The following is a 27,965-nucleotide window of genomic DNA, read 5'->3' on the forward strand; positions in this document are numbered from 1 at the left end:
CTAGAAAACTGTTTGCAGCATTGTATTGTGACACTCTTGATACACAAGTTCGCTAGCTACTATCATCATTAAGTTCGTGGTCATGGGCTAAAAAAAAGGAGAATTCGCAGCATCAATTGATCAGTCAATAATGATCCAAGATATCATCCACACCACTATTCTGTCTTTGAGGCGGCGCTCTACCTTGTGGATATTGTGCAGACCCTTGTGGCCTAAAAGGTGAATAACTTCTCGGCTGCTCGTTGACACCACGAATTGTAGCACTTGGGAGATGCGAAGACACAGGTGTCATCGTACGCGTTTCTGCCGAATACGGAATGTATCCTGCAGGTGATGGATTTTGTAATCGTGGTAAGGTTGGTCCTCCTGATGGGGTCATTGCTCGCGGAGGGAAACCATTGGGCGTAAAAGATCTGTCACCAGGCGCGTTTCCTGCAGTCATCGCTCGTGGAGGAGGACCACTGGGCGTATATGTGCGTTCTGGACCTCTGGTAGGAGTCTGAGACCTGAATTGAGGTCCGGGTAAAGGTGACATCCGACCTCTTTCCTCAGAAATACCAGGGAAAGATGGACCGACAGCAGCTGGCGTACGACGACCCATACTGTCCATAGGACTGTCCGCGTTTGGTCCTGACCACGAAGGTGGTTTCGTTGATGTTGAGCTGCGATCATCAGGGTAGGGAAGTGCACCGGAACTATTCGAAGAGTAGCCTGGGCGAGAGTTGTTGGACATGCTCGAGCCGGAACGGGGAAGGGGATCCATTTGGTAAGAGCCAGGCAAGATTCGATCTCCTTGTGCTGTACCCGGTCGAGGAGGAGCCGGACTGAAAGATCGTTGAGAAAACTGGGAGACACCGGTCAAGCTTCTGTTAGGCAAGGGTTTGCCATACCAAGGACCATTCGGATCTCGTGCTCGATCTGGTGTCATTCCCATCTCTCCTGCAGAGCCTATTAAAGGCGCGTTCGAGGTATAACTGTCCCATGACGCTGCCGAGCCATGGGTCACGGTACGCATCGGCATTGGTGGTCTGGTAGAGATGTTTGGCAGCGTAGGGAGTGATTCGTTACTACTCGTGCCTGTCCCCGGTCGGGAGGAGTATTCCGGGAGAGTGGTCATTGTCGTCTGTCGAGACAAGCCTGGGAAGGCGTCGACTGCATCAGTGCTGAGGTTTGGTAGCGTAGGTTGCTTCTTGATGTCCAGTCCTTCGCGAGCAGCTTTTGCCTCTTGTCGAGCTCGAAGTTGATTCTCTTTCTTTAAGGCTTTGTCCACCTTGGTTTTCACAATTCTCTCCATCCGTCGATTAATTTTATTTCGGCAGTAACCGGTCAAGCCTCCATCTCCACTTGGAATATGATGCCAAAGAAAGAGCAGGTATAAGATGACAGACACAATAAAGCTGATGAGTGAGATGACCCAGATGACAAGTGTCCACAGCATGCCGAAGAGGATGACAGCTTGTAGGTGGTTTGAGTCTGCCAGGATGCCAACGTTGACAAAGAACTGTGCCACCGGTGAGTGGCCATCGTCGGGAGCATGTTCGCCAACGGGAATCAGCTTGAGCCTCAAGACCGAATACAAGGTGATTGCGTTAACCACCTGCCGTGGACCTTCGGCAAAGACAATTCGTAGCCATGCTTCAAAGGAGAAGTAGGTGAAAAGCGCCACGTAGTCGGCACCTTTTCGACTCTTTGTCAATTCTGCAAACACCAGGAAACGTTTCCATCCTCTTGCTCGTCCCCATCTGACTGACTGTACCCGCACCGCCAACGGATCGAGGTAATTTCTAGCAACTCCCCCTTGCCGCATGACTCTGATTGCGCGCAGCCACCGGTAAGCGAGGAGAACAAAGGAAAGTATGATACATCCGGCGAAGATCCATCGTGAGATGTTCAAGGGAATTTCTGGCTTAATCTGGCCCGCCCATCGGTCGAATGCGAGGAGCTGGATGGCGGTAAAGGTGTCGACTGCATAGACGGAGAGGGAGACAACCATCATAACAAGTAGGTAGCCATACGCGAAGGGCGTCCAGCATGAGGATGATTTAAAATCGTCAAGGTTCTGTAATCGCTGTTAGACCACCCGATCTCCCGTCGACTGACTGCGAACACCTACAATGTAGTCCCATTTTTGTTCTGCACTCAAATCACCAAACTTTTCTCTCTCACCACCGCAGCAACCCATAATGAAAGTGATGTCGAACTTTAGGGGCGATCTGCAACCTGGCAGCGCTCGATCGAGGTTTTAATGAGAGGAAGGCCAATTGTGTGGCCGGTAGGGTATGTTGACGCAGGTGGTGGTAGGTTTGGTGGTAGGTGTTGTGGCACGGCTCAGCCGTCGGTCAGAGACAAGAGTCCAGCTCAATTGCCTCGAGTTACGAACCTGTTCTTGAATGGCTTTATTTCATCGCTTGCAGGCGAACTGCCTAAGTGACACAAGCGATCACACTCGATTGTTTGCAACTAAGATGACCTTCTTCAACGTTGCACAACTGGCGAGGATGCAGGAATGTCTTCCTCAGGGAGCAGTCATCACCTTGGCGCGTGGTTGACTGCAGATAGACAAAGCGCAGAACAAGGAAGGCTGGGCCAAACGAAGGGACAGGGCTCGGAGTGGACCGAGCTCACTGAATGAGAACAATGCATCCGATACAAGGAGTGGCAGAACGAATGAATAAGGGAATGAACGTCCGGAAGTATCGAATAGCGAGAGTCTTGATGCAACAATTGTCGAGAGAGTGATTGAGTGCTGAGAATGGCCGATTGAAGAAGGCCAGGAGTAACGTGTAAGAAAACGGGAGCGGCGGATCGAACTGGAGCTGCATTGAGGTGGCCGAAAACAGCAGCCGTGGGTCACGGAGCCACACGAGGCCGCGAATCTCAAACAAGAAGTGACAAGACTATGCCTACAATGCCCTAGCCAGGCACCCCAGGGCCCAATGCCGGACCCCTGGCAAGATCCTCAAACACGCCTAGCTTCACTGCCCGACCTCTCATTCGCGCACTCAAAGTCTTGGGAGATCGACGCATGCAGGAACCCGTGCGGGCGTTTTCCTTTCGCAAGACCTTCAGAACTTGTCTTTGCCGGGAGCCGGCACGGACTGGCCAAGTTCGGCTTCTACGAGCTCATTACCATATCCGCTTAGCTACCATTTCATAACGCTTGACTTTGTCAAAGGCCTCAACACCATGCTCTTTGTCTTTGTCCTTGTCCTTCTGCTGCTTCTGCCGATCCCTTTCCTCACGTTCTCGCAAGGCACGCAGGCCAGCAGGGTCATCCTCATAAATCCAACGTCTTTTGTCTTCGTCCACTTCTACCACTCCCCAGCCGCCAACCCGACGGCCACCTTCCACATGATGTATTGCATTCTTCTCCCGTAGTTTCATAGAATGATATCGCGACCTTGCGAAGGCCAGTAGAAGCATCCCAAGAACGAGTTTGCACGCCAGCAAGATTAAAAAGAGGAGAAGGGCCATGAGGACCGTCGTCATGTGAGTGACAATGCTGGATTTGGTGATGAAAGTCGGTATAGACCTGATGATGTCGTCAACAGTTCTTGAAATCGCGGCGCTTGTAGTCAGAGGCAAGGCCGAGCGCGCTGCTGAATAATCTTCATGTATGCTTGCCAGGCTGGTTGACGAGCTAGGTGCACTCGAAGGTACCCAAGCTGCCATGAACATCTGATACGTTTGTACGCTTGCTCGGATGAAGAGACAGCTCAACGGTATGACAGGCAGCCCCAATCGCTTTGTGAGATTCTGGTCGCCGAAAGCGTTCGTGTAGTAGTCCTTGGCTAGTACGTCAAGAAATCGATCGTAGATGGCGGGGCGTGTGTTGTTGAATTTGTTGATGTAGGCGTGTTTCAACCAGTCGACCAGCATCTCTGATCCTAAAACAACAAGGAAAGGCCCAAGTACCTGACTGACGGCGGGTGCATACGATGTGATCGAGTCCACCACCGCAGGCAAGAGAGTGAAGGAGCTAGGTAGGATCGAACTCGCTGATCGGGGAGGAAGTGCTGTGGTCAAGGGCACGCTGCTGTTGCTCGAGGATGGTGCTGACGCTGTGGGAGAAGAAGCGCTCATGAACACACTCAGACCAGAACTCAGGCCGCCAGTCTCGACGATATTGCGGGCAGCGATAATGACAAGCATGTGCCACAACTGGAATCGTTCGACTACATCGGCGCAAGTCAGCTGGAACAAGTTTTCTTTTTCAAATTTCTTGAAGACGGTCCCCTTGATCTCCACAAATTGGTTCGACATTAGGAGGGTTATTAGTGCGTTAGAGTATGAATTGACGGCAACGTTGAGGGTGATAACCTGATAGAAGAGCGCGATGGAATGAATGACGGTGTAGATGAGGGCAAGCACGAATAGCCAAAATGGTCGCAAAACTTTGCTGTGACCGTCAGGCTTGCGCTCGAGGGCTTCTCGCGAGAACAGGCATTCGAGGACATCCTGCCCTATTGCCGAGAAGAGTCGGTCGCAGACTTCTAGTATGTTGTAGATGACGTAGAGTTTGATCGCGGCCTGCCCCCGAACCCAGTGGTACATCCTGCTGGCGTCGAGTCGGAGGAGAATTAGGCAAGTGCTCAGAATCAACAGGCCTCTCAAGATGTCCGCTTTGTCGTCCGGCAGCAACGTTGAAGGGACCGACTTTGTCCGGTGGTGACGGCGCCCCTGTCTGCGATTGTTGCTCTGCGTAGTTCTGTGTTCCGACGCGCTGGATTCTGAGACCTTTCGAGTCGAATTTGGCGGAAGACTGCTTCGGCGCCTCCTCCACATCCTACCGGCACCATTGTAAACGAAATTAGATACAAAGTGGACTTCACTTGTGAAGTTGATAGCCCAGGACCTTGCAAGAATGTAGAACGACTTCAAAAGCCGTAATGGCAGGATCGTGAAGATGTACAGCCAGGAATCGAGGCATGCCAGGGTCCCAAACCAGAGGACACTCTCAAGGTGCGGAGGAAGTAAGAGGAAGTTCATGAGTCTTTCAATTTTTGCACGGGAAGATTCGTAGGGAAAGTCGTTGCTAGCGGATCGATGAATGTAGAGCTGCGATGGTCGCTGTGAAGATAGCTCAAGCTGCAGATAGGTGGGTAATGACAAAGGTGGTAGAGGAATCGAACTTGGCATCGGAGAAGGTAATGGGCGTCCAGAGGAGGAATACCTCCTACCGTCGCTGCTCTCAAAGCGCGACGAAGCATCAGGAACCACCAGAGTTGGCCGCACACGCTCGGGTTTCTGTGGCGACAAAGGACTTCTGATTGAGCTCGGTGTCGAGATGGCTCGCTGGACGAGCCCAGGTCTCAGGCTGGGGCCGGTAGATGATTGTCTATGTCGGCTGCCAGTTTCGATCGTGAGATTCCGTGGTCTTCTCGAATCGCCTTCCTCTGTCGGAAAAGGAGTGGGAGAATTGACAGGCAGGGCTGGCATGAGAATATCGTCCCCTGAAATTCCCGACTCCTCAGCTGTGGTAGATCGATCCGGTCTAATAGCATGCTCTTGCACCATCGAATCAATAGCTCGAAGAGGTAGCGACTCTGGGGATGCGGTGAGGTCCTGCAGTTTCTCGCTCGACAATTTGAGCACGTTCCCGAGTCTGGACGGTGAGTCTAAACCTTCGGAAACATCAGGCTTTGCGCTGGACGACATCCTTCTGGAGACAATCCCTGACGGCCTCTGCTCGCGTGCATCGGCATTCGAGAGCGACTTCTGCGGTCCGCCTTCAATGCCAGGCATGGGGATATGTCCGTTGGCGGCAGCGTAAGGACGCGCATCCATAGAGGGCTCTTTCTTTTTTATATCGTCGGTGGCACCATCCATGCCATGCATGTCGAGTCTGGACTCCACCGTCATCTTGACCCGTGGACTCTTATCCCAAGGAGACACGCTCCCGCACGTGCCTTGTGTAGCGGCCTGCCGTCCCTTGGAAATTGTCCGTCTTCGTACAGGCTCTTCCGGGGGTTCGATGGGATCCAAGGGTCCTCGGTGGATCTGAAAATTGTCATCGTTCATTTGATGAGGTAGCATCTGCCCATTCATGTTGAATTGGCAATATGTTAGACAAGCTAGTGGCCATGATGTTATGGCAGCACGCCGTGGGCAGTGAAGAAGCTCTTTAAAGGTCCTCCCTCCTCAAACGGTGCAGGATGAGGCAGTATGATGGACAAATTTGAGGAGGCGCTCATTGAAGCAAGGGACTCGAGGATAGTCCGCGACGCGAAAAGACATCTTGACATGTCACCGAGGGAGGCCTGTTATCGATAAGCAAAAAGGCCAGCCGCATTCAGAATGTTCCGCGACCCGTGACGGCCGCCTTGCGTCAAACGACCCTGATCAGCTGCCAACTTCCAACATTGATAACAATCCGTCAAACAGACTCGTGATCGACTGCTGAATCTTTCAATATTTCTCAAAGGATTGCCAGACACTCGATCTCTTCTCCAGAGCCCATTGTTGCTCGGTTTTGAAATCCTGGCCTTTGCGAACTTGCAATATCATTGATGAGCCATTGAGCTGACATCGGCACTACCTGTCAACTCATTTGCCATGAAGCAGAGACTAACCACATAAAGCGCTCTCGCTACTCATCCGCGAACATACCCTGAGTGTTTGAATGGATCAGGAGGGATTCCCTGGCTGGAGTGCTCCCAGAGATGATCTGGAAGGACTCTTTGGCGGTTATGAGGCTTCCGCTTCCAACCCGGAAATCCATAGGACAGCATGGAATGAACAGAACAGCGTAGCACGCCCCTCACAAGCATCGCAATATCTTGTCGACGCATCCGGCTCGGGCATCGTCAGGTCACCACTTCAGCAGGCCACGAGTAGTGCCCCAACCTCGAGACCTCTCTCCCAACGGAGAACAGCTTCTGCGAGCCAAGTTTTGCCTGCGACTCATGTAGACCAGTGCATTCCGGCCGCTTCATTCGAGCCTCCATTGCGGTCTATATTCGTGTCTGGTCCGCCTACTGCTTCCATCTCGGCAAATACAGCCCTGGCCTCCCTCAGTGCTGCAGTGTCATCCGGCAATGCAGGGCCATTGGCTGCTCTGACCAACGCTGGTGGCAGCCGGCGAATCAACGGCCGTGCTGGCGATGCTGCTTCAACATTGTCTCCAGGCCTAAACAGCAGGCAACTTATGATTAACCCGGAGAAGGATGTCGACGATCCTACCACAAACTCGACCACCAATACCTTCGATTTTGGCCCTGCGAGTACTCCTGCCACCGTTTCTCGTCTTTTTGTTCCGGGCGACGCACCCAGCCCAGGGATTTCTAGGGGTCCTTCGTATATGCGTCCCATGCCAGGTATCGTTCGCGGCTTGAGCGACACCACGACTTTGACTGGGCACCTTTTGCATTATGGGTTTGAGCAAGGGCGCCACTCTGATATCACCATCCACGCTTTTGGACGGGCCTATAGGCTCCACAAACTGCTCCTTGACCGCGTCCCCTTCTTCGCGTCGGCGTTCTCTGGTTCTTGGGCAGAGAGCAGTGCCAAGGAGATGACCATTTTGCCAGAAGAAATTGATTCAAACATCACGAGATCGGCATTCGAGCTTGCATTAAAGAGGATTTATGGTACGCAGTTTCCAATGCAGGAAGAGGAAGAAGCAATTGGTTTGTTTGCGACGGCTTGTTGGCTCGACATGCCTGACCTGGTCGATTCGTGCGTGGAGACTGTTCTTCGTCAGATGCAACCTTCTACACTTGCCGGCTTGATCAAACTGGTGACTAACAACTACTACGGCAAGTCCGGCGATCGCATTCTTGCTTCAGCCAAAGCTATGCTATGCAGAGAGGGTTGGGAGATGCCCTATGAGTATTGGGACGAGATACCCGCTGAGATCATCCGCGAAATAGTGGGCGGTGATCCGTTCTTCGTCCCTGGCGAATGGGACAGGTGGTACCTAGCCACAAAGCTGCTCAATCGTCGTCTCAGGGCCAAGGCGATTGAAAATGGCCTGGTTTCGCCTGGTGGAAGATACCTTCATCCGAAGCCGAAAAGTCTTCGCTTTTTTGCTGTACGATTTGATGCACCATACAGTATAGCAGGTCACAACCGGTATGTGTCCGAGAAAGATGAAGCCTGGATTGGGTTGTATACAGCGACGGAAATTGCCCCGCTACTCGTGCTGCTTGATGAAGGCATCCATTACGTGCATCTACGTTTTGAGCAATTACAGCAAATTCGCACACACCGGGATATACTCGGAGTACCGATACTTCCAGAAAAAGTGATCTCGGATGCTTTGTGGATGTCGATGGAGCTGCGGCAGAAGGTGCTCAACTCCAGAGATGGTGACATCGAACTCGGGTTGAGTGAAGTCGCCGATGATTATGAAGTGGTACTGGCTGAACAAGACTCGATCATGATCAAGGGAAAAGGAAGGGAGCAAGATGAGAGGAGCGAAGCCGGTCAGGAAATGGAGTCGGGCTCCTGGGATGGTAATGGTAAGCCCAGAAAGTTCTGGATACCAAGCCATGATGTGTCCTGTGTGATGGGCGGGACACGCGAAGCATGTGTAGCGTCAAACTCGACGACCGGCGCCGACTGGAGCACAAATGCGGCCAGACTGTCGGCAAGTCTCGAACCGACTGATGTTGCATGGGCGCTCGATTTCACCGGCCAAAATGTGATCGAAAGTGGGAGACCACCATCGAGAAGCTACTCGCCGGAAGGAGCGCCACGATTCAGCTATTATCCGCCGTTCCGCTTCTCAGCCGAGTTTCCAAATCCGAGATCACTCAAAGAGAAGAAACGAGTCTATTCCCAGACCGTCTGGTACGCTGGAAGCTTGTGGAATCTGTACATCCAACGAGTCAACAACTCCAAAAGCCAACAGCTGGGCATCTACTTGCACCGTGCCAAAGATAAGGATCCAAATGATGATCCTTTGGCTCAGTTTATACCCGCTACTGTCGATGATCGGATCGGACAACTTGAGCGTGAAATGCTGCTTCGTAAGAACGAGCGGCGGAACCAGATCTGGCGTGCAAACGAAGACGCTCGAGGATTAGACGCTGACCGTGAAGATGATACTTTCGTGTCTGGTGAGTTCGATTCTGCCGACGTCCGTTCTGGCGAGGTCGACACCACCGCAGCCAACCGTCGGCTGGGGCTGGGTGAATCAGCATCACACAACAAGACATCCCAAACGCCTAGTAGCGCAGGAGCATTTACTGGAGAATCGACTAGTATCCTCTCTGGCGCGCAGATGTTGGACGAGGATGGAGAAGATGAAGAGCTGGTGCGCAGGAACAGGAAATACAACGTTTCAACCATGCCGCCTTACATGGACTCGCGACCAACGATTCGGACGTATTTCAAGATATATTCGCCTAGCAAGGCCGGTCGACTTCTCAGCATCTACGAAAGCGCCCCGGATCGATTCGATGTGAGTAAGAGCTGGGGTTGGAAGAGCAGCCAGATGCAGCTGGATGACGGCATTAGCGTCGACTCCGCTAAGACCAGCAAAGAAGGTAAACTCAGATATATGGTTGTTATTGGGAATGTTTGATTGACGGCCATGAGTTTTGTCCTTGCCGCCGGGATTCATGGGACTGTATGGTTAATGAGGTTGAGCTCGCACCCAGCAGCGACTCGGCCCCTGAAGGCAAGATGAGTTACGATTTTAGTATACTGGAGTATCAGAGCCAGGCTGCGAGCGATTTCCATCGTTGAGCGATTTTCCTACAATAGCGTTTATGAGATGGTAGACAGTTGTTCATTCGATATTCACTTCACCAACAATGCTGATGAGCAGGACGAAAAGAGAGAAGAGCCGTGATGCGCAAATGGAATATTTTGGGCCAGTGTCCCCAACAAGGGATATGGCTTTTTTGTCAGCCATTCGTGTTTGCGACAAGACTGACTCCGCGGTTAGGTTGCCGCTGAGTTGACGTTGTTCGCAGGTGTGTGTAATAATCCAAAGCCTGCGCCTTCCGGACATCCTGAGGTGGCGATGCATGTACGAACAGGACCTTCGTACTTGGAAGAGGGTGAATGGTCAGGCGAAGCAGCCACAGTAGTCACGAGTAATGTGACTACTATGTAGACGCAGTAGAACACTCACGAACACTGTAGAAATGGAAGAAAAGACTTTTTGACCGGCGGTTCTGTTCGTCATTCGAAAGCAAAAGCATTCGGACAGGGTTCGGCGACCCAAATAAGTTGACATTGTACCCAGCGAGGACCCCTACGAGCTTAATAAGCACCTACTGTGTAGTTAGCATTTTCAAAAGGATTTTTCTCGAAAGGGCTCATGTCACGTCATCTCTACCTAGGGGATGGAAAAGACGTCTCGTTCCCGAACTCGGAGGGGGCTGCATCCCTCGATCCTCAACTAAGTAATTCGGAGTAGTTGACGTCTCGGATGTTGAGGCGTGGAGCCTGGAACCATCACTTTGCATAATGCCAATGGCCACGATCATGCCATTATCATTGTTCAGCTCAAGATGATTGGCGGATGATGGGCGGTTGTCTGTGAGAAAGAATCTGTGGATTTGGATTTCAAAGCCTTGACGGCTTGCAACATATCGGGTTGCCCATCCGTGCTTCCTGAGATAAGGCTTTGCTAGGTAGGAAAATCATATAAATGCCACTCCAGCTCCCCACTAGGGCTTCATCTTTGCATCGTCACGCCAGCCAGCAGTCCTTAGTTGCCGCCCTTCTTTCGATCGTATCCTTCCCAATCCGCCCTGCACGTTGCCTATCTGTGAAATATCCATCCACCACCATGGGATCCGTTGAAGAAAGGCCCCTGATTGTCAACCAAGCCGCCAAAGGCATCTCATACTTCACTCCAGCGCAAATCCCTCCGGCTGGGACGGCAAAGGAAACCCAACCCAATGGACGTGCTATCCCTAAGATCTTCCAACCTCTGACAATACGCGGCGTCACTTTCCAGAACCGCATCTGGCTTTCCCCACTGTGTCAATACTCGGCGCAAAATGGCTACCTGACTGACTGGCACCTTACCCATCTCGGAGGAATCATCCAACGCGGTCCTGGGTTTGCTCTCGTGGAAGCTAATGCCGTCACGCCCGAAGGCCGCATCACCCCTGAGGACGGCGGCCTCTGGGAAGACGGCCAGATTGCGCCATTGAAGCGCATCGTCGAGTTTGCCCACAGCCAAAGCCAGAAGATCGGTATTCAGCTCGGCCACGCCGGTCGCAAGGGCAGCACCGTCGCGCCGTGGCTGAGCCTGGGCGACACCGCGGTCAAGGAAGCAAACGGCTGGCCAGACGAGACACTCGCACCGAGCGCAATTGCCTTCTCACCGACATTCCCGCACCCGAACGCCTTGACACTTGAAGGCATACAACGGATCAAGGACGCTTTCGTCTCGGCGGCGAAGCGCGCCATAGAGGCCGGATTCGATGTTATCGAGATCCATAATGCTCATGGGTACCTCCTGCACGAGTTTCTGAGCCCAGTCAGCAACCTGCGGACAGATCAGTACGGCGGGTCGTGGGAGAACAGAACTCGCTTGACAAGGGAGATCGTCGAGGCTGTGCGTGCGGTTATCCCGAAGGATATGCCGTTGTTCTTGAGAATCAGTGCGGATGACTGGCTCAAGGGCCAAGATGAGTTCCCCGAGAGCTGGACGATTGAGGATACGGTGCGGCTTGCGCCGGTTTTGGCGGAACTCGGTGTGGATCTGCTGGATACAAGTTCAGGCGGGCTCCATCCGAAACAGAAGATCTCCGGAGGGCCGGGGTATCAAGTGCCGTTCTCGAAGGCTGTCAAGCAGGAGGTTGGTGATAAGTTGTTGGTAACAGCCGTTGGCACCATTACGAACGGCCCGCAGGCCGAGGAGATCGTGCAGTCTGGCGTCGATGCAGTGTTCGTCGGCCGCTACTTCCAGAAGAATCCCGGTCTTGGTAAGTCTCCCCTTTCACCAATGGATTGTGCCGCTCAAACAATGGTCCTTTCCTTCGTCCCCATCGTTATCAACACAGCGTGCTGACGATTTGCCTTACAGTATGGACTTTCGCAGAGGAGTTGGGTACGGAAATTCAACTTGCGAACCAGATTTCTTGGGGCTTTGGCGGTCGGGCGATTGCCGCGAAGGCGGCGAGCTGAACATTTTCATCCCAGGTTTGTGTTAGATTAGAACAAGCGTGGCGTCGTTTGGATAGATTATAAGAGAAAATAGCGGCTAGAAATAAGAGAGGATTCCAGATTCACGCAAGTGTAGATAATCTGGTGGTATTCAGCACCATTGTTCAGAGCAAGAAGTTGGAAAGCTCATTCGCCGTACGGTAACCAAAGCGCAATGGATTGTTCCCCCATTTGAGGTTCTTTTCTCTCCTGCGCAGGTGTCATTTGCCCCTGCATTAAAGTTCCTCTTAGTCAGTTGGCCAAGGTCCTGGGAGATACGTGATGCCAGGTGGTTGATCTTCAGAGTCAAGCGATAGCCTGACCACCGCGAAATGGGACAGTCTGGCGGCGAGAATGGCCCCTTCCGACCAGATATTCTCTTGCCATGATGCCGTCCTTGTTAGAAGGTGCCACATCTTCCGTTCACAATCTGCCCGGTAAATCCTTAGAGGGTAAGTCCTGTGCACAATCCTGTATGCCAGGTCCATTCGCATTTGCGCATGCGAACTTTCTCACTTCAGCGTTTAGGGTATGATGGGGTCATTCGAACAACCTGCAAGATACCTTTCAAGAGATATAAGCGACGCCACAGGATTGTACAGGTTCAGTCTTGCGGGCAAGTCGTATCAGAGACTCGTGGAAGCGAGATGAAAAAGCATCTGGCGGCAGCACCGCTCGCTTGTGCAAAATACCTTGCCTCAACTCATGAAGTCATTTTCGTGAGGTCATGTCAATGAGGTCGGACTCCCTTGTGCATGACCTTTCTATCTAAGGCAAAGCCACATCAAGTCGTAGGCGCTTGTGCAAGCTGCAAGCTGTGTTAGATTACACGGTACTTCCTTTCACGACATCCGAAACGTGTGACAATTTGACAAAGTTTGAAGTTGTGGAATTGTTATCCTTGGACCTGTCGGAGTTTGTGTATCCAGATGAAGAAGCCCTGGGATGAAACGAGCAGAGAGAAAATGTATGAGATTCCACACTGGGATTCCATCAGTGCTCAGGCAAGGGATCCCAGCCCTGGATGTCTAGCATCCTGTGATGGTGCAGATTGTTTGGTATTAGAAAGATGAAGGTGGAAAGTAAGGCTTGTATGGATTCGATGAGGAGATTTTGCGGCGCCCACAACCCCATCGGAAATGGGCAGAGGATTTTCTGCTTCGAATGGCACCCTGCACTGCGAAAGAAACCCAACCCGGCAGGCCCGTACTCGTAGCTCTCAGTGTCCAATGGATGAGGCTCCCTTGCAGCGGATGTTCCTGGTGAGCATACCCGGAAATGCTTTGACAGCAGCAATGATTCCAGACTGTTATTGGAGTAACAAGCGGACTGGGTTGGTGACGGCGCCTCAATTGTTTCAGGACACCCATGTTTGTCCACTGTGGAGCTTCTAGATTGATTGGAGTATTGGAGGCTTGCATGTTGAAGTTTTCCTGACGCAAACGTTCGAGCATGGAGGATTGCCATCATCAAGTGTATGCACTCAGCTCAAAACTGGACGTCGATCGTACGCTCGTACATTGCGCGTGCCTTTAGAGTTGATTTGGACGTTGTAGCACACGTGGAGGTGGCAGTGCCGTCTGTCAAGCCCGGTGTGCGCAGGCTGTGATCGGCTGAAGATCATGCCTACCAGTATGATCATCGGGGAAATTTCGATATTCAGAGGTGCATGTTATCGATTGAATGGATGGCAATAGAGGCGTCCATTCAGCGGATAGTGGAGATGGTTGCGACCGGGGCGGTGACAAGTGCTCTATGCAAGACCTGACGCATCTAGCATCACAGCACAGCCGCGGATAGGCAGTTGGTAAGTGACAGCATCCTGGTGGCAACACCTGGTGGCTTGGTGATTGTTGTCACCGACACTGTCGTCGACAACGAAATATAGACTCATTTTGGAAAATACTGACCAGAGGAGGCCTGGCCTGGCCAGGATCACGTTGTGGATCAGGCTACTTGCCATACGGAGTACTCCATATGAAGGAGAGAGCATGCGGTAAAAAGTGGCTCTGCTCATGTTTGTTTATCATAGATGAGACTTTGCATATGTTTGCTTGGGTTGGCTGCCCGACTGGCAAGCAGCAGCCACAATAGCGCGAGGATCTATAAACTGACAGCTGTTGAATAGGAAGCATTCACTATGTACTTTACATACTAGTAGAGGCGTGGCAGAAAGGGAACCTTACCTAGTTCAAGTGTTACGTTCTGCAGCTCCGGGGGTTGTGCCTGGTCGAGAAGCTTGTCCCAGGCTGTGCTGTGCTGTGTGATCCGCTGTCTGGGCCGCAACGCAAAGCAGACCAAATCAAATCAACCAGACCAGACTCCTCTCATTCTTCACATCACCCACAACATCTTAACCTTACACACACAGGACACTCTTAACCAGGATCTTGACGATGCTCGCTCCTGCCCACACCGTTGAATACCCTTGACAGCTACATGGTCTGCGCGTCTGTTCCTGGTTAAGCGCTGTGCCTCTCATTCTCGCCCGCCGATCGCGAGTCAGAGGTGTGGTTGGCTCAATTGCCCGCTTCCTGCCAACTTCAACGACCTGCCAGTTCAAAACATGAACTCCGACATCCATCCTGACACCTCTGCTTCGACTAAACGACGTCGAGCAACCCTTACCAAGAATCCTCCGCCCTCTGCCTTTCCCTCTAAGCTCCCTTCACTACGAAAACCGCAGTCATCGGCCACTCTCCAACGGGCACCATCAGCACCATCTCCATACCCGCGCACGCAAGTAGCCTCACAATCTGCCCGCGACTTCCACCATCGATCTCAATCCGGCGTCTACGGATCGAATTCTTCTCTCGAACAGATCAGCGCCAGTCCATCTCCCATCATTCCCGCCAACGGTTTCTTCGCCCCTGCCACTGGCGACACATACCTACCACCGCAACACTATCCTCCCACCCCGCAAACCTCAGATGAACGTCACAACGACTTGATAGGCGCGCCTTTTGACGCTTCGGGACTTCTCTCTTCATTCCAAGCCACGGGAACAATCAGGGAACAAAATGCCATGATGCAGAACTCACAACATCCACAACTTACTCGCAACCACACGAGCCCCGAATCGCGCACCCCTTCGGGCGGACTGTCACAGACATCGGCGTCTTCCGGCATTGCCATGATGGAAGTCACTCCGCCCAAATCAGAGAATGGCATCCTCAGTCCTAAGCGCTTCTCTGGTGATGGCACAAAGCCGCCGGGGCCATTTCGAAAGAAGAGCGGGTTTTCAAGCTTCGTCAACAACATGCTAGGATCCCCAAGAAGTATCAAGATCTCTGCGCCAGAGAATCCTATGCACATGATTCATGTTGGCTACGACAATCAGACTGGGCAATTTACGGTAGGAGCATAATCTAGTCCTTGGGTCTCCTGGCTAATTTTTGACCATAGGGACTTCCTGCGGATTGGCAGCGAATACTCTCAGACAGTGGTATCTCCAAGAATGAGCAGGATCAAAATCCCCAGATGATGATGAACATCGTCGAAACGTACAAGAGCAATTTTGGCGGAATGGACGATGGAGTATGGCAGAAATTCGACCATGCGAAACTATCGGATTCGTCACAGAGCAGTACCAACAGTTATCAAAGTCCAACAATGACAACACCAAATATCGGTACCAACCCGGCTGCTTATTCGCCTATTGCTGGCGTCATCTCGCCGCCTGCAAGCCCTCGATTCCCTCAAAATCATGAAGGCAGCTTCGAAAATCCTCGAGCCGCACCACCGGTACCGAGGGGCCCTTCAACCATTGCAATGGGTAGCAAGCCAGGCCAATCTCCTGCGATGATGATGCCCAACCGACCAGCTCCAAAACCTCCTACACACAATCTTAGGGATCTGGCACCAGCTCGACCGGCGCCGCCTCCCCCGTTCAAGCATGATCTGCCGGTTCGGTCTTACGAGCAATCTCCAAAGCCTCAAACACCAGCCGGAACAATACCAAGCTCCTCGCCGCAGATTGCGCAAGAAGAAGCATTCAGTCGCTCCAATTCTACCAAAGCTCTCCAGTCATCCCCTCCACGGCCGCAGGCGCAGCCGGCGATCCAGTCACCTGCCCAATATCAGCAACAGCAAGAGCAAGCGATGATGGTAGCACAGCAAGCCATTCAGAGCAAGCAGCTTGACCGGAGCCGAAGTCAACGTCAAGTTGCCCCTGGAGCTCCCGAGGTCCCACCCAAAATACTCCCTCAGAAGTACAGTCCCCATGTTCCTCAAACTCAGTTTGCTGCGGCGGGGGAATCACCAAACCTACAAGGTCAGGCACAGCTGGCCAAGGTCGGCCCGGTGCCGGGTCCTCGGCCTCGAGCAAAACGACAGCAAAGCAACATTGTGGATGTCACCGCTCGGTTACAGGCTATCTGCACCCCCGGTGATCCCACCATGAAATACAACAGTCTCAACAAAATTGGACAAGGTGCTTCAGGAGGAGTGTTCACCGCATATGAGATGGCCACGAGGAGATGTGTTGCCATTAAGCAGATGAACCTGGAACAGCAACCCAAAAAGGATCTCATCATCAACGAAATTATCGTCATGAAAGACAGCAAGCATAAGAACATTGTCAACTTCATCGACAGCTACCTGCACGAAGGTGACCTCTGGGTCGTGATGGAATACATGCAAGGAGGTAGCCTTACGGATGTTGTGACCTTCAATGTCATGAGTGAGGCGCAGATTGCCGCTGTCTGCAGAGAAGTAAGTGCATGTTAGGATCCAACTTGACACCATACTAATTGTCTTAAGACATTATACGGCCTCCAGCACTTACACTCCAAGAACGTGATCCACCGGGACATCAAATCTGACAATATCCTGCTATCTGAAAGAGGCGAAATCAAGCTGACTGATTTCGGCTTCTGCGCACAAATCAATGACAGTCAGAACAAACGGACCACTATGGTGGGAACTCCATACTGGATGGCACCAGAAGTCGTCACAAGAAAAGAATATGGTCGCAAGGTTGACATCTGGAGTCTGGGCATTATGGCTATCGAAATGATCGAAGGAGAACCCCCTTATCTTACCGAGTCGCCTCTACGAGCTTTGTATCTGATCGCTAAGTACGGGACACCAAAGATCAAGAATGAGGGCGACTTGTCACCAGTCTTACGCGACTTCCTGCATTTCGCCTTGAGGGTGGAGCCCGAAAAGCGAGCGAGTGCTCATGATCTGCTTCATGTAAGTCAACAACTTGTCCTTCAGGTAACTCTCTAACCCGTTCCGCAGCATCCTTTCATGCATAACTGTGCACCACTCATCAGCCTCGCTCCGCTTGTACAATCAGCTCGAGAAAGCAGGGCTGCAGAAAAGGCCAATCGTGGCAACTAATAGTTGTCACTTTCGGTTCCTCTGTACAATTAATGCGACACCTATTCTGGCGTGTTCAGGCGCGATACGGCCCAATATCCGCCTATACAGACGGGATTTCGACGTCCCTTAATGTCTCCACAGGCACCGAACAGCATTTCCTGTGTTACAACATGAAAGCCAGTTATAGGAAGAGACTTTGCTTGGTGTGCTACACTTTTTCACGATTTTACGGCTCAAAATGTGTTCCGCAGCCTTCTTTCTGCTCACGTAGCCCGGAGGATATTGGAGCGGACCTCCTTTTCTACGGTCTTCTAAGGAGGGCATTATGATTGAACGATGGCCATGGAGTTCTTGGTCGAATATCGGATATGGTATGGACTGTTCCGTGATCGGGTTTTAGCGCAAAGCACAGAAAGACTTCATTGCGATATCTAGAGGTCTACACTGCGTAAGATAGGTAGGATCTTGTACCTCGATGTGTAACAGAAAGGGAGACAAGAAATGCAAACGAGACAGCTTCGAATATGAGAGAGCATGTCTATTCCGAGACCTTAACATCGTTTATTCTTTGTCTCGGGCATCCGTGGTCCCTCGTCGCTTCGTAGAGGCCGTGTGGCTGTGTGGCTGTGTCCAGCTCTTAGCTTCCGCGTGATATGTGGAACCTTCTTCACCCGCTTTGGCCTTGCGTCACTCTCCAAATCAAGTACATTAGGCTGCGGCCAACAAGAAGCACGAGAATCGTTCTCTAAACACATCCCAAGCGAATCCTTTCTTCTTTCTGTATATAAGGTCCCTTTGTCCATTTCTCACGACCTCGAGCACTCTGCCATAGTCTTTCGCCCGCCATGTTCCGGGCACAGCAGAACACATTTGACGATGCTGTCGGTAAGCTTCATGGCAGCCCTAGTATTGCATCGACTGACCCTACGATAGCTAAGGCGACTGACGAGAACCTGACCTCCGAGAACTGGGAGTATATCCTCGACGTGTGCGACAAAGTATCAGCAAGTGACACCGGAGCGAAAGATGTAGTGGCTGGTATGATCAAGCGACTGGCTCATCGCAATGCCAACGTTCAGCTGTACACACTTGAGCTTGCGAATTCGCTCGCACAGAATTGTGGAATCGTCATGCACAGAGAGCTGGCCTCAAGGAGTTTTACAGACGCCCTTCTGAGGTTGGCAAATGACAGGGTAAGCGAAGCAGTCTACACCGTCGTAGAGATGGCTTTTGACAGGATGTAGAATACGCATCAGCAAGTCAAGTCGAAAATACTGGAACGCATGGAGTCTTGGTCCAAAGACTTCTCTAGCAACACCGAACTGGGTATCATGGAACAGGCATTCATGAGGCTAAAGGCACAAAGTGAGTTGGACGCGCAAGAGCAGGCCTGCCCGCAGATAACTGACGAGTCTAGATCCCAATTTACAACCCCCACAAGCCCCCGGTAAGAGGCAAATCACAGAATATGACAGGCAAAAAGAGGAAGAAGAATTGCAGATGGCCCTCAGATTATCAATCCAGGACAAGACGCCAGCTCCATCCACAACTCAGCCTTCCGGCCCTGCGGCAGAACTACCAGCACAGCCGTCCTCCTCGGCGCAGCCAGCAGCTCATCAGCCAGTCCCTTCAGGAACGACAGCTGCAACAGTTTCGCGAGTGCGGGCACTCTTCGACTTTCAACCCTCCGAGCCGGGTGAATTACAGTTCCGCAAGGGCGACGTAATTGCAGTACTCGAATCAGTGTACAAGGATTGGTGGAAAGGCTCACTCCGAGGTCAAACCGGCATATTTCCATTGAACTACGTTGAGAAACTACAAGATCCGACACCAGACGAGCTGCAGAAGGAGGCGCAAATGGAAGCCGAGGTGTTTGGACAAATCAAGAACGTCGAGAAGCTGCTGGCATTGTTGAGCACGAGCGCTACCGACGTGAATGTCAGAGACAACGAAGAAATAACAGAGCTGTACCACAGCACCTTATCAATCAGGCCAAAGCTGATCGAGTTGATTGGGAAGTATACCCAGAAGAAAGGTCTGTGCAGAAGCCTAGCCGTTGAACAAGCAGCCCGCTGACCGCCTCACAGATGACTTCCAGCAATTGAACGAGAAATTCATCAAGGCACGACGAGACTACGAGGCGCTGCTTGAGACGTCTATGGCTCAATCAGCACAAGCATATGCCCGTCCTGGCCCAGCAGCATTCGGGTACGGAGGAGGCCCACCGCCACAGGGCTATCCTCCGCAGAGATACTATACTCCTGGTGAGTAACAGAGCTCAATCGAACCCTAAGCCATGTCTAAGTCCTTTCATCCAGATGGTCAACCGCCTAACAACGCCGTACCGTACGGGAACCCAACGCCCTTCCAGCCTCCCTACCCTATAGCCTCTCCACCTCCACAAAGTCATACTCCAGCGAATCAGCCACCTTCTCAACCTCCAGCGGACGGCAACTACCCTTCATACCCATCGGCGCCCACCCGTCGACAATCGCAGCCCGAACAGTACGCGGCATACCCTCCCCCTAGCAATGCGCCACCGCCGCCATCCGACGGTCGGCCACCGCAGCAGCAGTCTCAGTATCCCAGCGTGCAGCCGCCGAACATCACGCAACTGCAATATCAGGACAATAACAAGGACTACTCACCCTCGAATTACTCGACGGAAGACCTACACAACCAAGGCATGTCTCCTCCTCCGCCCCAGCAGCAAACCCAGATTCCTCCACCGCAACCACAACAACAGCAAGCCTACCAGGCTCCCACAAATCCAATTTACCCACCATCGTCAGCGCCGTCACAGCTGCCGTATGACTACAGTCAGCAACCTTCGCAACCAATCGCACCGAGTCATGGGCCACCACCGATACCAGGGGCAGGACCTGACCGTCCAGTGACCCCCCTAGCCCAGTCGTCGCCGTACCCTACCTTCTCTCCGAACTCGAATGCCAATCCCCACGGTCAGCAATACCAGGCGTACAACCAGCGGCCGACGAGCGTGGCTGCGGCGCCGCAGGCTCCTGGTGTGGGAGGTGTGGAAGGCAGGTATAGTTACTACCGGTAGGAGGTCGAAGAAAGAAAAAGGGCTGAGAGTTTGGGGTGGATTGAATTGATAGCGAGAGTATCGTGGGAACTTCTTGAAATTGGCCAGGGAACGAATGCGATGCAAATTGAGCGCGCCTTTTTGTATGTTTGTCTCTCGCCAGGTGAAGCACTCTCGCAATTTCCGGCCTGTTTGAACTTGGAAAGTGTAGTACTGCGCCCCTGGGAGATGATCACAGCGAGATCCAAACATTACGAAAACCACGAAGGCTAAGCATTGAAATTCAATTATACCCATGTTGTCAGAATTAGCGAGTACGACAAGGATTGAACTTGAAGATTGTAGCTCTGGTGGTTTGCTGTCTACGTAGCTAGGCGCAAGATGGATTCTCGTCTAGTAAATGTGCAATGCACGCTGTTCATCTCGCCGGCTGGGAAATGGCAACATGCCCGTTTAATGCATATCTGTCCCAACCAAAAATCAAAGACTGCTGATCATTACCGCCAGATCCACCCGGGGGACTTGTCCACTGAAAGGCCGTTCTGTATCTTCGCTCTTTTGTACTTGCGCAAATTTACTTGGAGTCCTGGCTCTGCATATATGTGTATCCGAAGTATGCAGCTGCGGCGCCAACAAGCAGGACGACATACATAGCAACACCCATACCAGTACCAGCATCTCTCCCTCCAGGTCCAGCAGCAATCTTGTCGGTAGCACCAATTTTGGGAGCTGGGTCGCCAGGAACCCGCTTCAGATCTCCAACCAAGAGTCCTGTGAGGATTTCGCGGGCTTCGTCTGAGTGACCGACATCTTCAAATGCTTCGGTAGCGTCTTGACCGCCGACATCGAGGAGGACTTCTTCACCGCCACTAGAAACCGAAAATTAATCACTTTGTTTCCACCCTTCCTGGTAGGAGGTCTTGGAATATTGATTTCAAAATCAATGTGGGGCATTGAAGGGTGGGGGATGAAAGATATCGATGCTTAGGATATGTTGGTACAGGAAGGATTTGGAGGACCTACGGATGTTCATCGACGAAAGATGAGGCGTTATAGACCTTGTCGTGGATGATAAGGTAGAGATCTTTCTTGCTGTTGTGTTTGGACACCTCGGCGAAGGTGAGATCTGAAGACATGGTTGATAAGAGTCCGGAGGGGAGGTTTGGGGGATTGTCTGGTGTTTGCACAGGAAGTTGAGGCGGTGAGTAGAGAGTCAGCTGGAGATAGACCTGGCGGAGAGATGATGAGAGGTGAGATCAAGTGAACGTGTAGAGCGCAGTCGAGGGACGCTGGAAGGGTAAGGTAGGCAGAGGAAGTTGAGACGGAACAAATAAATTGATCCGTGGTCGGTGGTCTGCTTTGTGTCGGTATCGGGCACCCAGTCGGGAAGCTTTGAGCGCAAGTCCCTGAACTGCCAATGTTCACTTGCTCAGGGCACGAGAAAAGGCAGGAAGGCAGGAAAGGCCGGTGGGGTCACCCTTAGAACTGGCAGCGGCTGGAGAGCAAGCTATCGGCAGCACGAATCGGAAAGAGGCCAATTCAAAGGGCAGAGAGCCACGGGACTGCCAGACTCCAGTAGTCGAGACGAGCACGAGTACCGGGTGGATTTCATGCCCCAAATCTGCCTGTGTTTGTCTGTCTTGTTCTCCCCACATGCAAACCAAACTGGCCCATAGACGATCGCGCTGAATTCCGTTTTGCGAGGTGTATCTTCGGGCCCAGTGCCTCGATCCGGGACTCGTCGCGATTGCTGCTTGTCTTTCCGAGACCCCTCTCACACGGCTAAATCACGTGCTCTCGCGATTCTTGAGTGCAGGTCTGTCTGGCCGCGCGACGCACCCACCTTTGCTGCGCTTCACGAGAATCGCACAACTTGTCCGGTCAGATGCTTGCTATCCAGACGACAAAGACACCATAATGCCCCGGTAGAGGTCGCCGAGACATGACCTCGCACATCGTTTATGTTGATGTTCCGCGTGCTGAGAGACATACAACCGCAGACCACAGTGAAACTCACAAATTGTTCACCGGCCAGAAACTGTGGTTCGCTCACACGATTCCACAGCGGCAATGGCTCATCGAGAATGCCAGGCTCAACGGGGCCACCATTGTCGACATTGACAAGCAGGCAGACATCAAGCTTGTTGATCATGCAAGAAAGAACCAGGCTCCGGGCACACACTCTTACAGATACGTCGAATTGTCCATCCGGAGGGGCGAGCTGGAGGACCTCGCATCTCATGCAGTCGGGGCCCCTACAAGAGTCTCCCGGCCCGTAGGAAGCACGGTCACGGCTCCAAGAAGTGGAAGGGTGCCCTACACGGAAGCGGACGACCAGTTTCTGTGGAATTGGATGATACCATTTGAAGAGAACGGTGGTGCATACAAGGGCAACGAGGTCTACAAGCAAATCGAACAGGCAAATCCAAGACATACCTTCCAAAGTTGGCGGGACAGATGGTTGAAGAGCACGCGATACCAGAAGAGATCAGTCACGAATTCTCATGCAACAAGGCCACATCACGTAGACGGACCAGAACCAGAGCCTGATCAAGTACACATAGCTCGCGAGAGTTCGGTTTTGGAGCCAGAACAAGAACAGCCCAGAACGTCGGTATCACCCAAGAAGAAGAGGCGACCATTTGCTGAGGACGAGGGCGAACCTGCCTCCGAAGTAAAGCCTCGACGCAAGGCCAAAAGACCGGTACAATCAACCCCTAGATTATCTGTCGAATCTGCTGCGATTGAGCCATCGACCGAGAGGTCCCCAGCAGAGCGACCGGTGGAGCGTACTGAGCCTGAGACTCAGGCGAGAGAACCTGAGAATGAGCCTGATGTTCGGAGCAGAGAGGGCGATGCTCACCACGAGAATGAGGATACAGAATCGGTTACAGAATCAGAAAAACAGTTTCTGGATGGCATAACAGGGCCATTCTCCAAGGAGGATTCCCTGGAACTTTACAGACTGGTGCCAGAGCTGACCAACATGACACCTGGGCAGTTCCTCGACGTCTGGAGAGATATGGCTTCATCAAAAGATTTCAAGCACCATAGCGCGGAAGAGTGGAAGCATTGGTTTGAGTATCGAGTGTTGCCCGACTATTGCAGAGAAAAAGACTTACGGATTGAAGAAGTTGCGCCTTATTTGTTCATGCAGCAAGACAATGGCGCACCGGACGAGGAGCTTTCCAGTGACACTGGTGACGCCCAGCATGGGGACAGGCCGGCTGAGTCATTAGAACAAGCGTTTGCATGTAGCAACTGCTACGCCAGTGAAGCTGAGAAATGGCATTACGACAAAAAGGGGCGGGCTTTGTGCAAGCCATGCGCAGTCTTTTTGAGAACCCACGGCGTGCCCAGGCCGTCTACCATGGGTCTCGATGCGCTGGGTGAAGCAGAAGACTCTGAGCCGCAGGGGCCTCAAACGCCTTTATTATTGTCACCTCCAAAATTCGCCATCACACCAATCGTCAGTTCTATCAAAGTGTCACCAAAGCTTCCTTCTGTGGATCTTCATCGTGCCGTAAGAGACGAATCTAAAATTCCGGAAGGACAACGCGAAACCAGATCGCCGTCGTTTCAACCGGAGTCTCCCATACTGAGCCGACCTCCAGAGCCAAACGAAGCGAGAAAACGAAGTGCTGGACGCGTTACGCAGTCGCAGTCGACTCAAGGCACAAATCAGTCCAGCAATGAAAGTCAAGCTCAGACCAATTCACACTCCCTTGGTTTAGTGATGGGCGAGGCCCAATCTAAAGAGGCTCAGCCACCACCTGAGGAACACCAGGACACAAGGGAGCTCAAACTCGATACGGCTGCACCACCATTCAGCTTTGCCACGACCCATGCGCGACACAGACAGCGGCTACGTGACGATCCTCGCAATCTTGACATCCAACAAGACTCTTCCCTCAGTACTGACAAAGAGCCTCCTCGAGAACCGCCTGCCATCCATCTCTCGACTGAGACCGAGGGGCTAGAATCTTCACCACCTTTTGCTCCATCCCCGTCGCGTTCACAAGGCTCATTGCCGCCACAACCAGAAAATTTCTCTCCGCTATTCGTGGCACAGGATGATCAAGATGAAGAATTCAAAGAGCTAGAAATACAGGATACAGAACAACAAGATATAGTGCCTCCAGACGACGAACAATTGACAAGTCCCCTGCGACTCAACTTGATGAGCGAAGGCCAATGGGACGTGCCTGCGGCTGATGCATCGTCCAGATCGTCAAGTTATCAATCCGAAGAGCTAGATGTGAAGCCGCCAGTTGCTCAAATTCGGGGCGGTTCCTCGGGTACCTCAGCCTATGGTCCCGAGGAAGAGGATGACGAGGATGGAGACGAAGCAGATCCGAAGCCACCGATCTCAGGGGTTCGCGAAACTTCGGTAGAGCTAGGTTCCCAATCCTTTGAAACTAGTCGAGAAACAATGGATCAATGGGAAACAGCTCCGGAGCAACCACGAAAGCGAAATCGTGAAGAGGAACGTCTTTCAACGCAGGCGTTGTTCGATGGTCCCGATATTGACGCGGATATGTCCACATATCTTGAAATCCCAGAGCCCGAAGGTGGTTGGGACAGCATTCTTGGCTCCGAAGCCGCCGATACTATCGAGGATGATCATCAGCCCACAACATCAAGCAAGAAATCGCTACATAAGCAACGAGCACCTGGCACTGCACAGCACGTACAGCCGGACATCGACATCAAGCAGGAAAACCGCACTCATCTCGACCCACGGCCTCCGCCACATGCTGACGCTGAAAACATCGACTACAATGATCCCGAGCGGGGCGAGTGGGTGATGGACAAATGGGAGGAGCAGGAAAAGGCTCGATACCCAAATCTCCGCAACATGGAACGCATCTTGTACAAAGCTGCCTATTGCACATCGTGTGATTTCCCCCGAGCAAGCGAGCTGGTGGACCGCTTTCTGGAACAGCTGCGGCGGAAGAGACGGCGCACGTCCACATCAAGCTACGCGGCGGTGTCCGAGGCTGAGCTCGTCGTTCCCGAAGACATGCCAGGTGTCTGGACCGATGAGGACGATCGCTTACTTTTTAGTACGAAACCTGCGGATGTGCAGCGCATATTCGACAAACATGGACACAGGGCATATGATCAGCGCATTGATTTTCTGGACGCACAAGCACCGGAATGAGACAGACTGTGCCAGCCACTGTGACCGGTGGGAGCGGACAAGTGCAAGTACTGGGCATAATGATGGTATTGAGAAACACGACGAAGGGTGTTGACGACGAAACGATTCTAATTTAATGAGATACCCCATGATTGTAATTGTAATGAGAGAAGCCCAATCAAACTCGCTTCAAAAATCTACAAAGCTCTGGAGTCCTCGAGCGGCCGTTCGTGTGAATGCAGCTACAGGTATGCTGCGTATGTAGGCTTCTCCTATGTAACTCCGGGAGCTTGGTGGCTCTCCAGATACAAGATTCTTGGTTGTTCCTTTTTGGCGTGTGGTATCCAATGCGTCTATAGGTCCACAGGTGGTATAGGGTACGTAAGTTCCACGGTCACTTCTACCCATCAGACTAATCACATTATGCGGGGAGTCCGAGGCCTTTCGACACACGGACTTGCAGCTGGTGGACATTGGGTACATAGGCTTGAGCCGGACATGTCATTTGGCTGACCGCGCGCGAACCATGGCGATGTCGATGGTGCGCAATGGTGTGGGAATGCGACCGTGGTCTGCAGAGCAGGGTCAACGAAATGATTCTTTCTTACTTGGACAGGATCCCGTGACGGGATCATTCGAAGCTTCTTCTCATTACCAAGCCAGCTTATGTAGCTTGAAGCTTGCATCGTGATACTGATCTTTTCCCAAGCCGAGTCGGGCGATCTGACGATCTCAGCTCTTTGTTATGTTCCCACAGAGTAGTGTCTCCGTGACAAGCTCCTTTAGCCCACGGCCTCTGAATTCAACGCAACGTGAAGCTCACGGTTGACTGCTTTCGTTCCCAGCTGCTCGACCAATGGCGCTACTGGGTAAAGCAACTCTTCAGCGAATCCGCCATCTGTCTTGCGGTGTGCTGCATCGGTGGCTAGAATTCAAGCCCATCCACCCTCCTTTTTTTCATCCCGCATTATGCACAGAACTCCATGCTCCGAAGCACGCTAAAAACAAAGACCTCATGAGAACCCAACCCAAGATGTCGGAAGTAGGTAGAGTTATGTACAATTATTGGAGAGAAAGTGCCAACTTCACTTCGGCGGCAAGACAGTTTTCAGCTAGTTTTCTTTCGTTAGCTGGTTGCCGCTCGAAGAGAGAAGGTCAGACATACTTGAATTTCAGGTGCTCCTCGTAGAACTTCAACATGGGACGAGGGCAGTGAGCATAGACCTTCTCCATGGACACGATCGACTTCTTCCCGTTCTTGAACAGGACGAACGCCGTCAGCTGCCCAGCTTGATTACGTTCAATAGTTTCAACCTTGTCGACCTGGGGCTCCCAGTTGTCACCTTTGGGTGTCCATGTGCCAATTTCTTGTTCTGGACTCGCAGCAGTCTCGCCGTTCTTCTTCCTTCTTTTCGGTTCTGGAGTGTCATCTGCAGATGAATGTGCTTTCCGAGACTGTTTTGACTTGCTTCGTTTGATGCTAGTGGCGCCTGGTGGGCCACCGATGGCCTTGTGATAGCTGGTAAGGACCTTTCTTGCGTGACTGTAGGAGCTTTGTCAGTGCTCCGTAAGGTCAAGTTTTACGCGGCCAGAGGGTTAGACTCACGGAAGTAGATGGTCTTCGGGCTCCCAGGTATTCTCAGACTCGTCATAACCCACCCATTTAATGTGGTATTCCACGGTACCTTTCCGCGTGCGGTGGCCTTGTATTTCCTCTACCACATACTCTTCGTCCGGTTCACCAGGCTTGCTCACATCGGTGTCTTCACTTTCTGCTCTGGCAGGCAAAGATCGTTGTTGAGCAGCTTCCTCGGCGTCGTCGTGCAATTCACCGTTTAGTTGGGTTTTGGGTTCAGCGTCAGCGGGAATTTCATCGCCATGATTAATGTCACCAATGTCGCTGTCTTCGGAAAATGCCTCATCTGGACATAAGATCAGTAGCTGTGCAGTAAATTTGCGACAGAACGCGCAATTGAATCTGAGCGGAAAGTGAGGGCTGGACATACCGTCTGCGCTCACAACTCTAGGCATTGTGAAGATAGTCCAATGAGAACAATAAGGCGACTAGAGAGTGAGGAACTGAGACGACATACGCGTGATGAGTGTGCTGATGCTTGTAGCTGAACGTGGAAGTGAAAGCAAGTCGCGCGCAGCTGGTCAATGTAATGACCCTCAACATGGAGATGGAGATGGAGACGGAGATGGAGAAGGCTGTCTGTCGACTTAGCGAGCTCACGGCCAACCTCGCCAATTATTCCATGTCACGTGCGGCTTCATCCCCATTACCACTTGTGCCATGCTAAGTTACCAAGCTACCTTCATCCAGGTACCTACCTC

The 27,965-nt window shown here is 52.1% G+C and overlaps 9 protein-coding genes across 10 annotated transcripts; 5 read left to right on the top strand and 4 right to left on the bottom strand.

Annotated features, from left to right (window-relative positions):
* Window positions 1-8: 8 nt before the first annotated feature.
* PV05_11159 (uncharacterized protein) lies at window positions 9-2,766 on the bottom strand. The gene is made up of 2 exons (XM_013454615.1): window positions 2,114-2,766; window positions 9-2,059 (listed from the first exon to the last, which is right to left on the bottom strand). Exons 1-2 carry the CDS (start codon window positions 2,180-2,182, stop codon window positions 125-127), a joined length of 2,004 nt encoding a protein of 667 aa, XP_013310069.1. The 5' UTR covers window positions 2,183-2,766; the 3' UTR covers window positions 9-124.
* A 161-nt stretch (window positions 2,767-2,927) lies between these two features.
* On the bottom strand, window positions 2,928-6,217 carry PV05_11160 (uncharacterized protein). Its single transcript, XM_013454616.1, has one exon. It carries the CDS (start codon window positions 6,046-6,048, stop codon window positions 3,127-3,129), a length of 2,922 nt encoding a protein of 973 aa, XP_013310070.1. The 5' UTR covers window positions 6,049-6,217; the 3' UTR covers window positions 2,928-3,126.
* A 157-nt stretch (window positions 6,218-6,374) lies between these two features.
* Window positions 6,375-9,820, top strand: PV05_11161 (uncharacterized protein). The gene has a single exon (XM_013454617.1). It carries the CDS (start codon window positions 6,623-6,625, stop codon window positions 9,527-9,529), a length of 2,907 nt encoding a protein of 968 aa, XP_013310071.1. The 5' UTR covers window positions 6,375-6,622; the 3' UTR covers window positions 9,530-9,820.
* A 753-nt stretch (window positions 9,821-10,573) lies between these two features.
* PV05_11162 (uncharacterized protein) lies at window positions 10,574-12,305 on the top strand. Its single transcript, XM_013454618.1, has 2 exons — window positions 10,574-11,894; window positions 11,996-12,305. Exons 1-2 carry the CDS (start codon window positions 10,607-10,609, stop codon window positions 12,094-12,096), a joined length of 1,389 nt encoding a protein of 462 aa, XP_013310072.1. The 5' UTR covers window positions 10,574-10,606; the 3' UTR covers window positions 12,097-12,305.
* A 2,153-nt stretch (window positions 12,306-14,458) lies between these two features.
* Window positions 14,459-17,999, top strand: PV05_11163 (uncharacterized protein). Its single transcript, XM_013454619.1, has 4 exons — window positions 14,459-15,469; window positions 15,520-16,827; window positions 16,876-17,310; window positions 17,359-17,999. The coding sequence occupies exons 1-4, from the start codon at window positions 14,681-14,683 to the stop codon at window positions 17,458-17,460; spliced, it is 2,634 nt and encodes an 877-aa protein (XP_013310073.1). The 5' UTR covers window positions 14,459-14,680; the 3' UTR covers window positions 17,461-17,999.
* Window positions 18,000-18,149: 150 nt separating this feature from the next.
* On the top strand, window positions 18,150-20,956 carry PV05_11164 (uncharacterized protein). Its single transcript, XM_013454620.1, has 6 exons — window positions 18,150-18,327; window positions 18,376-18,635; window positions 18,687-18,807; window positions 18,860-19,477; window positions 19,530-19,706; window positions 19,761-20,956. The coding sequence occupies exons 1-6, from the start codon at window positions 18,288-18,290 to the stop codon at window positions 20,504-20,506; spliced, it is 1,962 nt and encodes a 653-aa protein (XP_013310074.1). The 5' UTR covers window positions 18,150-18,287; the 3' UTR covers window positions 20,507-20,956.
* PV05_11165 (uncharacterized protein) lies at window positions 20,768-22,056 on the bottom strand. Its single transcript, XM_013454621.1, has 2 exons — window positions 21,509-22,056; window positions 20,768-21,354 (listed from the first exon to the last, which is right to left on the bottom strand). The coding sequence occupies exons 1-2, from the start codon at window positions 21,619-21,621 to the stop codon at window positions 21,060-21,062; spliced, it is 408 nt and encodes a 135-aa protein (XP_013310075.1). The 5' UTR covers window positions 21,622-22,056; the 3' UTR covers window positions 20,768-21,059.
* Window positions 22,057-22,331: 275 nt separating this feature from the next.
* Window positions 22,332-25,824, top strand: PV05_11166 (uncharacterized protein). Its single transcript, XM_013454622.1, has one exon. It carries the CDS (start codon window positions 22,428-22,430, stop codon window positions 25,647-25,649), a length of 3,222 nt encoding a protein of 1,073 aa, XP_013310076.1. The 5' UTR covers window positions 22,332-22,427; the 3' UTR covers window positions 25,650-25,824.
* A 384-nt stretch (window positions 25,825-26,208) lies between these two features.
* Window positions 26,209-27,805, bottom strand: PV05_11167. Of its 2 annotated transcripts, XM_013454623.1 has the most exons (4): window positions 27,635-27,805; window positions 27,235-27,550; window positions 26,794-27,171; window positions 26,209-26,740 (listed from the first exon to the last, which is right to left on the bottom strand). In XM_013454623.1, the coding sequence occupies exons 1-4, from the start codon at window positions 27,657-27,659 to the stop codon at window positions 26,737-26,739; spliced, it is 723 nt and encodes a 240-aa protein (XP_013310077.1). In that variant the 5' UTR covers window positions 27,660-27,805; the 3' UTR covers window positions 26,209-26,736. The 2 variants fall into 2 exon arrangements, with proteins under 2 accessions (XP_013310077.1, XP_013310078.1); XM_013454624.1 differs by having other exon boundaries at window positions 26,209-27,171.
* Window positions 27,806-27,965: the final 160 nt, after the last annotated feature.

This window comes from Exophiala xenobiotica (genome assembly GCF_000835505.1).
Source record: "Exophiala xenobiotica strain CBS 118157 unplaced genomic scaffold supercont1.7, whole genome shotgun sequence".
In the NCBI taxonomy this organism is placed as follows: domain Eukaryota; kingdom Fungi; phylum Ascomycota; class Eurotiomycetes; order Chaetothyriales; family Herpotrichiellaceae; genus Exophiala; species Exophiala xenobiotica.

What these genes read in the sequence shown, in the direction of transcription:
- PV05_11163 (XM_013454619.1), top strand. Translation starts at nt 14,681, where the DNA reads ATGAACTCCGACATCCATCCTGACACCTCTGCTTCGACTAAACGACGT. An exon ending in ATCAGACTGGGCAATTTACG is followed by an intron (nt 15,470 to 15,519) that starts GTAGGAGCATAA and finishes TTTTGACCATAG; the next exon opens with GGACTTCCTGCGGATTGGCA. An exon ending in TTGCCGCTGTCTGCAGAGAA is followed by an intron (nt 16,828 to 16,875) that starts GTAAGTGCATGT and finishes AATTGTCTTAAG; the next exon opens with ACATTATACGGCCTCCAGCA.
- PV05_11162 (XM_013454618.1), top strand. Translation starts at nt 10,607, where the DNA reads ATGCCACTCCAGCTCCCCACTAGGGCTTCATCTTTGCATCGTCACGCC. An exon ending in CCAGAAGAATCCCGGTCTTG is followed by an intron (nt 11,895 to 11,995) that starts GTAAGTCTCCCC and finishes TTTGCCTTACAG; the next exon opens with TATGGACTTTCGCAGAGGAG.
- PV05_11166 (XM_013454622.1), top strand. Translation starts at nt 22,428, where the DNA reads ATGACCTCGCACATCGTTTATGTTGATGTTCCGCGTGCTGAGAGACAT.
- PV05_11159 (XM_013454615.1), bottom strand. Translation starts at nt 2,182, where the DNA reads ATGGGTTGCTGCGGTGGTGAGAGAGAAAAGTTTGGTGATTTGAGTGCA. An exon ending in AACAAAAATGGGACTACATT is followed by an intron (nt 2,060 to 2,113) that starts GTAGGTGTTCGC and finishes CAGCGATTACAG; the next exon opens with AACCTTGACGATTTTAAATC.
- PV05_11165 (XM_013454621.1), bottom strand. Translation starts at nt 21,621, where the DNA reads ATGTCTTCAGATCTCACCTTCGCCGAGGTGTCCAAACACAACAGCAAG. An exon ending in TCTTTCGTCGATGAACATCC is followed by an intron (nt 21,355 to 21,508) that starts GTAGGTCCTCCA and finishes TTCGGTTTCTAG; the next exon opens with TGGCGGTGAAGAAGTCCTCC.
- PV05_11160 (XM_013454616.1), bottom strand. Translation starts at nt 6,048, where the DNA reads ATGAATGGGCAGATGCTACCTCATCAAATGAACGATGACAATTTTCAG.
- PV05_11164 (XM_013454620.1), top strand. Translation starts at nt 18,288, where the DNA reads ATGTTCCGGGCACAGCAGAACACATTTGACGATGCTGTCG. An exon ending in TGAGGTTGGCAAATGACAGG is followed by an intron (nt 18,636 to 18,686) that starts GTAAGCGAAGCA and finishes GACAGGATGTAG; the next exon opens with AATACGCATCAGCAAGTCAA. An exon ending in GCAGAGATACTATACTCCTG is followed by an intron (nt 19,707 to 19,760) that starts GTGAGTAACAGA and finishes CCTTTCATCCAG; the next exon opens with ATGGTCAACCGCCTAACAAC.
- PV05_11161 (XM_013454617.1), top strand. Translation starts at nt 6,623, where the DNA reads ATGGATCAGGAGGGATTCCCTGGCTGGAGTGCTCCCAGAGATGATCTG.
- PV05_11167 (XM_013454624.1), bottom strand. Translation starts at nt 27,659, where the DNA reads ATGCCTAGAGTTGTGAGCGCAGACG. An exon ending in TAGAGTTGTGAGCGCAGACG is followed by an intron (nt 27,551 to 27,634) that starts GTATGTCCAGCC and finishes TCTTATGTCCAG; the next exon opens with ATGAGGCATTTTCCGAAGAC. An exon ending in CCCGAAGACCATCTACTTCC is followed by an intron (nt 27,172 to 27,234) that starts GTGAGTCTAACC and finishes AAGCTCCTACAG; the next exon opens with TCACGCAAGAAAGGTCCTTA.